Here is a 14,899-nt window from a genome sequence, read left to right as displayed (position 1 = left end):
ATTTTCGTATCGGTATTAATTGCTAACCCCATCGTAAACTCGAAATATCGTAAGTGGAATTATCGTAACTCGAGCACTACCTGTATTTGATAATTGTCTTTTCTTTATTAACCAACTTGTAGTGATTTATTGGATATTTTAAGTCTAGGATGAGGTGCTTAGCTACTGTGTTTCATGTATTGTAGCCTAATAAATGGCTAATCCGGCACCCTCTAGGTCCCAATGATGCCAGATTAGTGATGGTCAACCTGTATACTGTATTGATCTAAACACCATAAAATACACACACACACACACACACACACACACACACACACACACACACACACTCTCTCTCTCTCTCTCTCTCTCTCTCTCTCTCTCTCTCTCTCTCTCTCTCTCTCTCTCAGAGCCATTTTTCTTGACTCACTTTATTCCTCAACCTTTCCTCTACATTTTCGTATATTTACAAAGTAATTTCTATGAAAAATGTCCGAGCTAGGGCTCTTCAAAATAAAAAAAATTTCTAGCGATAATTCTCACTGTATGCCGGACAGCGCGATCTGTTTCTTACCCTTTTCTATCAATTTTTTCACCAACTGGACTAATTAGTTTTTCATTCTTTTATATGTCGAAATTTAGAGAATTTTGTTGGCTTTCTCATAAAAAATAATTCATTCGCCTAATTGTTATAGTTTTTGAGCTACAAACAATAATGTTGACAACGGTAACAATTTTTTTTCGTTTTGATCCACTTATGATGTCAAAATGAAACTGTTGCCATTACCAAAGCCATTTTTCTTGACTCTCACTTTATTCCTCAACCTTTCCTCTACATTTTCGTATATTTACAAAGTAATTTCTATAAAAAATAACCGAGCTAGGGCTCTTAAAAAAAAAAAAAATTTTTTTCTAGCGATAATTCTCACCATACACCGGGCAGAGCGCTCTGTTTCTTATCCTTATCCTCTTTTCTATCAATTTTTTCACCAGCTGGACTTACTCGTTTTCCATTGTTTTATATGTCGATATTTAGAGAATTTTGTTGGCTTTTTCATAGAAAATCATTCATTCGCCTGACTTTCATAGTTTTTGGGTTACGAATGAAAATATAAAAATAAGTAGATTTTTTTTTTTTCATTAAATAACTCGCTTTTTTCGTATTTAGAGGGCTGGGACTCTTATTCCAACTATTCCACCATAAAATATAAACATTTAGAAAAAAGGGACAGCAAAATGAACGTTGTTGGCATAAAATTTCTATTTTTGCTGAATTTTCGAAATAATTATTTTTTCACTGTCAGGCTCTCCCAGACACCTTGGGTCTCATCAGGCTCTCTCCTATACAGACACCAAATTTCAATCCTGGGTTACAAAATGAATATTTATACTAGGCTGATGTAGATTAACACTCCTATATATATATAGTGCAAATTTCAATCCTCCGGTTACAAAATGAATATTTATACAGATTACTTTATATATATATATATATATATATATATATATATATATATATATATATATATATATATATATATTTATATATATATATATTTATATTTATATTTATATATATATATTTATATTTATATTTATATATATATATATATATATATATATATATATATATATATATATATATATATATATATATATATATATATATATATATATATATATACAGTCGAACGCCCACTACATTTGTAAACAAATCAAGCAATGATATAAAAAAGGAAAATAAAAGGGAAAATTTTAGTTCACTTATATTTTTTCAATACTTAGACATTTCTCCATTATTTTTAACAGCTTTTAACCTTCTTGGCATTGAATGTGCTAAATCTTTGAAATATTGTGCATCCATGTCTTCAAATTACGGATGGCATCCTTCAATTTGGGGAGGGACGTTTTCTCATCTGCTAGTGCCTTCAGTTTCCGTTTCAAAATGAATATGGGTTTTAAACTGAATTGCCTGGCCAGTCCAATTTCTGAATATTAAATTCCTTAGAAGGTTTTGACCTTGTGAAATCGGTGGCAAGGTGCTCCATCTTGCATAAATACACGCATGCCCAAAAGTTCCTTATAAGGATAATTCATTTTCCAAGACATTTTCATAAATCTCTCCATTCATTGTCGTGCTCTCTGGGAGAAAATATAATACCCCCATATCCGCTGAAACATATACCATCACATACGTGTCACAGTCTTGACTGTGTATTTTGATATTTATATTTATATGAATTGGAAGTTAGATTATCGCTAAAAACTACCCTTTCCCAATCCTTTTCAGTCCACTTCAAATATTTTCTGCAAAAAGCCATCCTTTTTTTTTTTTCATAGGCTTATGGCTTCTTATGGGAGACCAAGGTCTTTCTATACGGTCCGTTCAGATACGTTCCTAAGCAGATCAGGTTTTGAGACTTCAAAATTTTGGCTGGCATTGATGGATGTTCCATAACAATCCTTTTAAAATGTTATATTTTGTATGGCCTCCTAGCCTTTCTTATCAGTGATGAATCAAGGTCTCCTGTCTTGGAGCGGTTGCACCACAATCAAGCTCTCTTGCAATAGCTGACATTGACTTGCCAGTTTTCCCAGGGTCACAATTTCTGCTTTCTTAACCAAGGATAAGGAAGTTTTAGCCATAATTCATTAGCTAGCGGCGCAAGAGCGCCAAAAGCGGTGACGAAAAGCGTGAATGGGGCAATATACAATGACAGCCGGGGTGATAGCTTGAGTATCACTGAAGTGCATTAGAAACTCATGGTACCGAACAGCGAGACAATACAGGCTGCCAGACGAACGATAAATTGGGGAAATATATACTTCGGGCGGAAATCGCAAGAAAACTGAGCGCTTATTACAGTAATATATGGAGTCGTTCGCTTTTTTATATGACTGTATATATATATATATTATATATATATATATATATATATATATATATATATATATATATATATATATATATTTCAATCCCCCAGTTACAAAGTAATAATATACTGTGTATGTAGATTAACACTTTCCTGTATAGTTTGAGCATGTATATATATGTATATATATATAATGTATATATATATATGTTTATATATATATATATAATGTATATGTATATATGTATATATATATAATGTATATGTATATATGTTTATATATATATATATATATGTATATATATAATGTATGTATATATGTATATGTATATATTTATATATGTATATATGTATATATATATATGTACATATGTATGTATATATATGTATATATATATGTATGTATGTATATATGTATATATATGTATATATATAATGTATATATATATAATGTATATGTATATATATATATATATATATATATATATATATATATATATATATATATATATATATATATTTATTTATTTATTTCCATGTTCTTTTATACAGCAATGTTTTGAGACATGCAAGGTAAACCCAAAGTTTGCATTTATCATTGTATCAAAGAGGATCACAACTCGAATCATGTCGGATATGAGGGGTCGGCCAGATAACCCATCTCCTGGCACAGTAGTTGATGATGTCATAACATTACCAGAAAGGTATGTTAATTTCAGTTTCCCATTATTAGTGTAGTATAAAATATTGGTCAGCATTTCTCATATTTCTATTTTGGTTTCATAGAAGCAAATTGCAGGAAATAACAATGCCATGCTGAAACTTTTTTGTGTGTACTAGGAATTTAAATAGCCAGTGTCATAAGTAAAACTTGTCCATGACACACACTGAAAATGAGCAGTTGCCTCATTTAGCACCTTATGCATTACAGGTATGATTTTTACTTGATTTCACAAAGTGTAAATCAAGGAACTGTCTCACCAACTTCATTCAATATCATTGAGGACTCTACTGGACTGAGACCTGATTACATGCAGCGTTTGGCTTACAAGTTGACCCACATGTACTTCAATTGGCAGGTTAGTTCTGTCAGATTTAAAGCACCTTGTAAGGTTTTAAAATAGAGCTATTTGTTTTATGCTGAGGTAATATGGATGGCAAAATAACACTTTTACAAGTCCCAACATGAAGAAATAAAAAAAATATACAGTATAAGGAGAAAGTGGTGTATATTCCTAAAATTATAAGGTCGGCTCTCAAATATCTGCGGGAAAGAAATTTGTTTATAAAGAAAAATATATGAGGAGAAGGTGCTGCATGCGGTGCTACCCTACTTTTTCACGCTTTATTTTGTCACAGATTTTTGTGGAACACATTATTCACATTATTTTGTAGATAACATTAATACAGTGTAAGTACACTGTAAAATATTTGTATCATAAAAATCTGTATTTAGTCATGAATATAATATGAAAAAATACAGTAATTAATGAATAAAGTGTTGCCCTAAGAAAAAAAGCGAGTTAGTGATAATTTTAATTGTTTTTACCAGTATATAAGGAGAACAGGATAACTTAAATGCTATGAGAGAATTTAGTTAGTTATAAATGATTTGTTTAACCAGACCTCTGAACTCCTTTAGGGTTCTTCTCAGGCTGGGATTCAAAAACTGCTATTCTTGTGTATACACTGTACTGGGGTAACTTGATTTGTGGTCAAACATTCTGTAAGACAGATGTATTTAATGTGAATTAGTAAAGATTGATTTAATTTGTAGTAAACATTCTATAGATATTTTGGTGTGTTTACATTTATATTATTTTAAAATTAGCAGATCATTGTTTTAAGCATTTTGTGCGCACATATACATAAGGGTAACAGGTGTAAAACAGTACTAATCTAAGATGACTTTGGGTGTTTTGGGATGACAGTTTGGGGTGTATTTTTGTTTGAATTGGTGTTAAATTGTTTTAGTATGATAATTTAAGGAATATTTTTGTTTGAACTACTAAATTAGGCCATGAACTTTTGAAATAGACAATTATAAGCGTTTTAGTGTAAGGGGTACAGGGTATTTGTTAGTTATAAGCATTTTTAGGTAGTTTAAGCATTTTTAGAGGCAATTTTGCATTTGCATGGTGGTTTCTGGAACCTATCCCCGTGAAAAAGTGGGGGAGCACTGTATTCCCAAAATTATAAGGTCAGCTCTTGCATGCATGTGTGAAAGACATTTGTTTATGTTCCATTTCTGTTGAACATTAACAAAAGTAATACCTCTTAAGAAAAGATAACAAGGCTGCTTTGCAGTGGAGAAGAATGATCTGTAAAGATATGAGTAGGAGCAATTAGATATACGTAGATTCACTTTAAACAAAAATTGGCACTCCAGAAATGCAATTGCAGAATTCTAAAGGACAGGTAAGCCCAGTATAAACACACATAATAACTATAATGAACATAACATATTTAAATAAAATTTTGCAAGCAAATATAATATAAAGTAAGTGTGTGGTCTCTTCAAAAATATTTTGAAGTAACTAACTACTTGACTATTAGGAAAAAAGCATTTTCTGTAGGTTTTTGTAATATTAATAAAAAACTTGGTTCAAACAGTATATAAAAATAAACACTAGATTGCCTCAAATTAAACTAGTGGGAAGTCACTCAGAAAGGTGGTCTAAGTCACAGCTCATAGGTGGAGAGCCACTTTAGAGGTAAGAGGAGATTGAATGCAAATGATAGTTGCGTATAAGGGAATAAAAAAGAATATGGTGGATTGCATTACAGTATTTGTAAAAGTATGAAGGGAAAAGACTGGGGGATTTAAGTAAAGAGTAAGAAGATTGGAGATGGTCATGAGGAGCATCACTAAAAGTCGAATGGAGCAGATGTTCCATCATAACAGATTTAAAGCAGGTAGACTAGTAATTTGAAGTGAATTAGGAACAAGTTCTGTCAAATGAATTTAAGTACCCATCATATGAAATATTCTGAAGTGCATCAAGTAGGTGACTGTTACTAAACCCAAGGAATACAAGTGTTCTGTAAGGAGTCAAAACACATTGTGAGAGTTGAGATTAGCCTGAAGTTGATTATTTAGGAATATTAAAAGTTAGCATGGATTGCTAGCTGGAAAGTTGGTCTTTATTTATTATATATATATATATATATATATATATATATATATATATATATATATATATATATATATATATATATATATATATATATATATATATATATATATATATATATTTTATATTTTTTTTTTTTTTTTTTTTTTTTAAGTTTGGACTTCTATTACACTTTTTATTACAGTATTGGTTTCTTATTTTAGAAGTTAGTGACCTTATTGTTTGTGCCTGTTCTTTGGTCTTAAAAATTATGCATCCTTAAATCCAGCTATCCAGTGCTCTTCTCCAAAGGAAAAGGTAATTGTAGGAGTTAATGACTAGAAAAGTATGAAATACCAGAATGAAGAAATCATTGAGACTATGGTTAGGAACAGATGACATGATGTTGGATGGGGATATGTGTTTTTCCATAGGCATATTTACTCTACTTTAGTAGTTGAAACATCACATTCTGTTTGGTGAGATTTTTTTCTTTCGTGGTTGATGCTTATTGTGTTATGTGCATTGTGGAGAGAGAATTTAGTTCCTTGAAGAAAATAAAGGGGCATTTGCATGGTCAGCCGGTTTGTCCAATGGGTTTCGCAAGTTGCTTTTCAATGGGTTTGAAGAGGTGTCACAAGGTCAAACCAAATTTACATTCAACCTCAATGTGAGTCGTGCAGTTTAGAAGCAAAGATGCCTCTGGATCAAGGCATGTTATCACTATTGGTTTAGCAGTGGCACTTTGGAAAAAAATAAGATCTAAGTGGACAAAAGATTGGTTGTTAAAAAGAGACTAAATTTCTCATGCCAACTTGCTTGTTGATTTGGAATTAGAGCCAGAGGACTTGCATAATTATATGAGAATGGACGAGGCAGTATATTTAGACCTGCTGAGACCTGTCACTTCTTTTATAAAGGGCTGGAAGAGCTCTCTCAAGGTAAGTTTTGATCCAGAACAAACATCTCATCAAAATACCACAGGAGGAGTATAGATGTCATCCATCAAAATTCCAGACTTATTTGAGCTTTCAGTTTATATTCTCACCTGAAAATAGTACGGAGGCAGTTTAATTCTTTCATCATGTAGTCCCTTGAGCAGCTAGGTTCAAATTCCTTTTAGTGTCTTGAATAGCAGAAATCCTGTTGTTTCTAGATATCTTATTGGCATATTCTTTAGATTTAACATACAGTTTTGTTTTGTATATGGGGATAAATTGAAATAAAACTTCCCTCTCATTCGTCTACTCTATTTTCCTCAATATTCATATTTGAAATGGGAATATAGTGTGTTTCCAAGCCAAGATCTGAATATCTACGGAGGTTATTTGTTTGCTGATTGTTCACAAGAGCACTGTGTTGGTGGATAACTTACCCCTGCCTACAAAAGTCAGGCCAAGGTGGACTTCCTTCAAACCATTTGTCAGCATCGTTTACCAACCAAATACCCCATTCACACGGTCAAATTTCACTTTAAACGGGCTTGGGCAAACGGTCTTGGGTAAACAGATTTGGATTAGCCGTTTGACCGTGTAAATACCCCTTTAGTGTACAGTTGACCCCCCATGTTTGCGGGGGTTAGGGACCACAACCACCTGCAAATACTGAAAATCCGCGATATATTGGAACTTCCCCTCTAAAAACTCTTAAATGTAACAGCCTGTTTCAAGCCAATCAGCATTGAGGAAAGCTGGTACCCTGCTTTGTGATTGGCTCCTTCCAGCCAATAACTGTCATCATAGAGAGAGAGGGTGAACTGAATACAGTATACCTTAAACTAAAACATTTATAACTGCTTATTTTAATAGTTCAAGTAAAGGTATACCTTAAACTATCATCCTAAAACACTATATCATTTCTCACAGAGAGAGAGAGAGAGAGAGAGAGAGAGACGAATACTGTGTACAGTATCAGTAAACATTAAACTAAAATCACAACACACACACACACACCAATCAGTGACTAACAAAGCTGATATCCTGCTCTGTCATTGGCTCTTCTTGCTCTTCTAATCTTTCCAGCCAATTGCATGTAATGCTACAAGCCAGTCAGCATTGAGGTAACGCCCCGCTATGTGTTTGCTACATCTAACCCTTCCAGCCAATAACAATAACTCGGCAAATGATTGAATTTTTTCCTTAAGCAATCAGAAAATCTTTGCAAGGGTTAGAAATAATAAAAAAGACTTATAAACATGAAATTTTAAAGAAAAACTTTAGATATCTTTTTGAAATCATGAAAAATATAAGAATTAGGGTTTGGGGCTTTTATTTTATACATAAAGTGTGTGGAAATGTTTAAACTTTCATGCAGAAGCAATCATTATGCTATAAATGTGTTTGCTAATTAGCTGTTACCGATTAAAAAAGTTAATTTTTTATGGAGTACAAATTTCAGATTTTCCAACCTCTATGTTGACGTTTCGTATTGTACCTAAATAAGGAATATAGAAAAAAATAAAGGTGGCATAAGAAAGCTGAATAAATTTCCTATAAAACGCACAAAAGAAAGATATATGTATTGTTAGAATAAAATTGAGCAATTGTCATTACATTACGGCCTTTTTTTTTTCTCTCTCTCTAAGAAAATATATGGCAAGGGTTATTATACAGAACCTACGTTGATATTTTTACATTTTGCTGTTCAGCACAATAAAGTACAAAGAATGGCCGTTCGAATGATATATAATGCATACACATTGAAGTTATTTACAGATTCACAAACAGGCGTACAAAAATGATCTAAGCATGCATATATATATATATATATATATATATATATATATATATATATATATATATATATATATATATGTGTGTGTGTGTGTGTGTGTGTGTGCTGACATTCTTCATAATTACTTGGTAATTCTTCACTATTTATCTTATCGAAAAACACTTGAAATATTATTCAAAATACTCACCAATCACTTGCAAACACTTTTATAACAATAACAAAAGCAAAAGCACTTCACAAACGCAGGTAAATGACGACAAAGCAAAAAACGTGAGAGCGCTAAAAAGACATGCTGAACTCGGTCAAAACAGGTGAACTGCTTGAGTTGAAGGAGGACTGCAGCGCATGGGCGATACCTATAGGTTTCCTATTTACATTTTCTTGTAGGTCCAAGATCTGCCCATGTAATGGCATGGTCCTCGTGTTCTTCGGATGACTTTTTTATTTTCAGATCACCGGAGGGTTAAGATGGTAATAGATCAATATAAATAACAGTATAGTACATATATATGTATGTATATCTTTTTATCAACCACTCTCCCTTTCCATCTATCTATCCATCTCTAACATTCTTCAAGTATCCTTTGGCATGTGGAGGGGGAGAGAGAGAGAGAGACTTTGCACAGGTACCAACCCCCTTCTTGGTCAGTATATCAAGATGATTGACAGTTACCCCTTCATCCCTTCCCTTAAGTTGGGGACAGGAAAAGATCAGGGAAAACAATTATTCAACTAAAATCATACCTTAATTTACTATATTATTCTAAATGAATTGATATTTTGCTGTTTTAACAAACATACATGTTACATATGCATAAAAATTCTTTTCTCACAGAGAGAGAGAGAGAGAGAGAGAGAGAGAGAGAGAGAGAGAGAGAGATACAACTCACATACTAAGTGACAGTACACACCAAAGCATGAAGCTACAAGCTTTGTTATTGGCTGCTTCCAACTCCTTCAACCAATAGCATGTTGTCATGGAGAGAGACACAGAGAGTGGGGGATGAACATCGTTTTTTTATACAGTACATGTTATGATGATAATAGATCAATATTGAGGGGTTTTCCTTTTAACATTTGATTGATATTTTGCTGTTTTTGCATTAATATTAATATTTGAAACTTAGTAAATCAATTATTCATCTTACAAAATATATACATGTTACATATGCATAACAATTCTCTCTCTCTTAGCTCAGTAAGAGAGAGAGAGAGAGAACTGAGAAAGGAAGAGAGATGGAAAAAAAATGCAACTCATACACTATTGACAGTATATACAAAGCATTGAGCTACAAGCTGTTATTTGCTACTTCCAGCTCCTTTAGCCAATAATGCGTCATGGAGAGAGAAAGGGTGAACACCTTTTTTTTAATGCAGTACGTTGCGATGATATAATAGATCATTAGTTAAGGGTTTTACTTCAACATTTGATTGATATTTTGTTGTGATTACATTATTATTATTTGAATATTAGTACAGTAAATAATTTATAAAAAATGTATTTAGTCACAAAAATAAAATGAAAATGCAGTAATTAGTGAATATTGCTGTACAAAAAAAATCTGCAAATTAGTGAATTTTCCTTCAATATAATTGGAGGTAGGTTTCACTGAAAAAACCACGAATGCTGAACCACAATCTAGTGGGTGTTCACTGAATTCTGATTTAAATATATCAGTTATCTGTGAAGTTTCTGTAATTGATTTTGTTGCTCACTTAAGCCAATTGATGATGTAAATAAAATAAGTAATGTTTATTCTCTCATTTTTAGGGGACTGTCCGTGTACCAGCACCATGCCAGTTTGCTCATAAATTGGCTTATTTAACAGGCCAGAGTATAAATGCACCAGCCCACCGTGATCTGATGGACCTTCTGTGGTAAGTTTAAAGGTTTAATGCTTCATCTCATCGTGAACCCTCTATTTTAATTGTTACCCAAAATCCAGTGGTTAAGTCAGTTCAGATGCTTTATGAAAATTATTTAAAATATATAAATGAAATCTCAGCAATTCATGACATGGCATTAAAACACAGAACCTCTGGAAATCACCATGAAATCCATCAGCTTTGCTCATGAAATGGTGGTTATGCTAATAAAGGAAAGTACAGACACTTCTCTACTCACGAAAAGTTACGTTCCAAACAGCTGTTCATATCTTGATTTGTTCTTAAGTCCAGCTTGATATGTGCAGGGTCAGTACATACAAGATTACAGTCATACCCCGAACTTACACGAGGTTAGGCTCCAGAACTCCTTGCACAAGGCGAATTTTCGCATAAGTTTGGCATGGGCTCTAAAAATGCTAATAAATGCTTATTTCTAAAGTTTAAACACTAAATATGACCCTAATCATAATCCCAATTATTAAGCTAACTTTTAAAAGAAATTAAAGTTAGCATTAATACATTACCCTTAAAAAAAGAAATAAATGGTTGACATAAAAAATAGAGAGTTGGAAGAGAATTTCTGTCTCTCCCCCCTTCCAACTGATCTATTTTTAGAAGTCTTCTCAACCTCTTTTTAATAACATCTTTATTCTGTGTCTCTTTCTCTTTATTCTGAAATATTTTTTCATGAACAAACAGTGTTATGTATTTGGACTAATACAACTCATATTTATCATGTCTTTGTGTCAGGACTTATTTGCCACACTAGCGCATTTACAGTTTGTAGATGGCACAAGTAAAATTAGATAGATTTAAACTATCTGCTTCACTAAACTATCTACTGTACGGGTGAAGATGTACAGAGAAATAATAAGTTGTAAAAATGAGAGAGAGAGAGAGAGAGAGAGAGAGAGAGAGAGATGAGAGAGAGAGAGAGAGAGAGAGAGAGAGAGAGAAGAGAAGAGGAGAGAGAGTTGAGAGAAGAGAGAGAGAGAGGAGAGAGAGAGAGAGAGAGAGAGAGAGAGAGAGAGAGAGAGAGAGAGAGAGAGAGGAGAGAGAGAGAGAGAGAGAGAGAGAGAGAGTTGAGAGAGAGAGAGAGAGAGAGAGAGAAAAGAGAGAGAGAGAGAGAGAGAGTGCTAACTAGAGAGAGAGAGAGAGAGAGAGAGAGAGAGAGGAGATAAGAGAGAGAGAGATTAGAGAGAGTTATTTATTTAACCTTACTAATATTTGAAAATTACACTAATTATTAGGTAAATCATTTATTTATCATACAAAACAAATAAACATATACATGTAACCATAAAAATTCTCTCATCTCTTACCAAGATGAATTTTTATAGTTACATGTATATGTTTTTGTTGATAAATGATTTACCTAATAATAAGTACAGTACTGATTTTCAAATATTAATAAGATTAGTAATGATAACAATAATAATAGTATAACTAATTACAAAATTTATTGATTTCCATAGTAAATTATGTGATATTTTATTAAACAAATATCATTTCCCGATCTTTCATGAAACCTTTGAAGAGAGGCCTTACCTTACCTTACAGTTCGTTTGGGTTGCCCCCCAGGTCCCTCAGTGTGAGGCACCGCTGATGTCTACCAGAGAATTGCTAATGTATCTTCCAATCTTGAATGGTCTGAGGCTAGAGGTGTTTCAGTTCAAGCTGAATGGGGTTCTTCAGGTCAGATATCCAGTTTTGTTTTGGGGAATGTTGGAGGAAGCATCATCTTTTTCCCTTCCACAGTGAAACCTTCATGAGATTATTGAAACAGCTTGCAGTAGTTAGTTATAAATGATTTGTTTAACCAGACCCCTGAGGGTTCTTCTCGGGCTGGAATATTGAAATAACAGGGGACATTACTAATGATAGGGCAATTGCCAAGGTTTTAGAGGGTAAACTAGCTGTTCCCATCTCTTTGACATCCAGGAAGAAATATTTTAGGGTTTCAGGTTCCTCAGTGTTGAGCTCAGATCTTGACCAAGAATATGACTTAGTGTTTTATCCACTTCTGGTAAGTCTTTGAAAGCTCAGGTTGGGATTTCAGTGGATGATTGTTCAGAGTTGGAAGTGGCCTTGGGTACCATGATGGAGATTAATTTTTTAGTTTGGGTCTGGTCAACAAATAATGTCCTTGTCTCAATTCCTGGTCTTACTGGTGACAACCTGTCACTATACCATCAGTTGGTGAATAGTTTTAATACCTCCCTGAAACAACTCGTCAGAGATGTTTAACCTCAAGATTTTTCATGCGGCTAAGCGTTTATTTGGACATGCCCCTCCCACTCTTTCAGATCTAAACAAGAAGAAACTTAGAGCATCATCCTTCTTGGAAGGGCATCTTTTTGATGAGGCAGTTCTTGAAAAGGCCCTAGATAATTCTAATCTTGAGGTCAAGAGGAGGCGTGATCAACCATTGCTTTCTCATGCAGTTAAGCAGAGTAGGAATAAGCCTACCATCGTCATTCACCAGCCTTCCAGTTCTCAGAAGCCCCAAGCTTCGGAGTAGATGAAGCAGGTTTTGCAGGCCCAGTCTGGGTCCCCTCGTAAGAAGTTTAGGGGGGAGAATTCTCAGGGTTTAGTCATAGGTAGGGGTAATTCTTTTGCTTCTCCTGGTGCAACGGCCTGCTTTGCTTGGTAGGGGTCAAAATTTTTCGCAGGGAGCAATAGGGGGCCCAGTTAGGACAGTATTGGAGAGTTTGGGAATCCTTAGGAGTGGAACAGTGTGTCATCCAAGTCCTCAAGGAAAGTTATATGGTTCTCTTGAGGTCCGTTCCTCCGCTGAATACCCCGATCTGATTTGAAAGTTATTCTAGAGGGCAAGATAAATTCTTAAGTAACGAAGGGAGCACTGGAACCAGCTCCACTTACATCGAAGGGGTACTACAGTCAGATGTTCATTGTCAGGAAGACAACAGGAGGTTGGAGACTTGTTACAGATCTCTCGTCTCAACAAGCATGTGCTGAGAACTTCATTCAAGATGGAGACACCCAGATCAGTTCTTCTTGCAAATCCATCAGGACAAGTGGATGTTCTCCATCGATCTCGTGGATGCATCCCACTCAAGTATTTATTGGGTTGATGGCCCCAGTGTCAGATCTCCTTCACTCTCGAGGCATTCGAATACTCGGGCACTTGGACGACTGGCTAAATCTTGCAAGCAGCCTGAAAGAGGCTCTGTGGGAGGGAGATAGTTCCAAGTCTATGTTCTCAGTTACGTTTAACAATCAGTCCCGACAAGTCTGACCTCATTCCGAAGCAGGAAGCTATATATCTAGGAATGAGGATTCAGATTATAGTTTTGAAGGCTTTTCCGACAAAGAAATGAATAGATACAATTTAAACCTGCATAGGAGAGTTTTTGGGTCTGGGAAGTCCCTCGGTATCTACATGGCTTCGTCTGTTGGGGTACTTGAATTTTTTTATAGCACTAGTTCCCTTGGGGAGACGTCAGGTTCAGGCACTGCAGCATATGCTTCACAGGAAATGACAAGAAGACTAGATGGTTAGAATTCCATGGGACTTAGAGGTTTGGGAGACTCTTCAGTGGTGGGCGATGATCACAATCTCTTGCAAGGAGTGTCTCTGAAATCAAAATTTCCCAAATCTAATGTTGTCATGCGATGCCTCGGATTAGGGGTGGGGAGCAATAGTAGGGAGGGCTTTTGTGACAGAGAGATGGGCAAAGTCCATCAGTTGGCAAGAGCTGAAGGCAGTCCAGCTAGGTCTTCATCACTTTCACCGACAGTGCAGCTCTGCTGGTGTGGTGGCCGTCTTCTCAGACAACTGCGTGGCAATATCATACCTGAGGAAAGAAGGTGGCACCAAATCGCAGGCTCTAAATCAGCTTGCTCAAGAGATCCTTTGTTGGACTGTAGTCCATCAAGCCACACTGCCTCCTCACTTTGTGATGGGGAGCAAGAACGTAGTTGCAGATGCCCTCAGTAGATCAGATCAGATTATCAGCACAGAGTGGACACTAGCACAAGAGGTGGTAGACCACCCGGTTCACCTTTGGCCAGCAACAGTCGACCTGTACGCCACATCTCTTGATTATCATCTTCCAGTTTATTTCAGCCCACATCAAGATCCTATGGTGGTGGGAGTGGATGCCATTCTCCAGAACTGGCCTCACCTGGAGGTGAATACATACCCTCCAATTCTCATTCTACAACAGGTTTTAACAAGATAAGAGCATCATCTTAATGCAGGGTCACAGTCATAGCTTCTTGGTGGCCCCAGAAGGAGTGGTGGATGGATCTGTGAGAGATGTCAGCAGAACTACCAGTGAGACTGCCTGT

General features: G+C 34.9%; 1 protein-coding gene across 4 annotated transcripts in view; it reads left to right on the top strand.

Annotated features, from left to right (window-relative positions):
* LOC136843249 (piwi-like protein Siwi) overlaps positions 1-14,899 on the top strand; it is a 164,584-nt gene that overhangs the window by 143,730 nt on the left and 5,955 nt on the right. For all 4 annotated transcript variants that reach the window (XM_067111364.1, XM_067111362.1, XM_067111363.1 and 1 more), the window contains exons 19-21: positions 3,405-3,556; positions 3,784-3,931; positions 10,470-10,576. In XM_067111364.1, coding sequence (XP_066967465.1) covers positions 3,405-3,556; positions 3,784-3,931; positions 10,470-10,576 — 407 coding nt within the window. The remainder of the gene's footprint in view (positions 1-3,404; positions 3,557-3,783; positions 3,932-10,469; positions 10,577-14,899) is intronic.

This window comes from Macrobrachium rosenbergii, chromosome 11 (genome assembly GCF_040412425.1).
Source record: "Macrobrachium rosenbergii isolate ZJJX-2024 chromosome 11, ASM4041242v1, whole genome shotgun sequence".
NCBI classification, from domain to species: domain Eukaryota; kingdom Metazoa; phylum Arthropoda; class Malacostraca; order Decapoda; family Palaemonidae; genus Macrobrachium; species Macrobrachium rosenbergii.
This window is presented reverse-complemented; position numbering and strand designations above follow the sequence as displayed.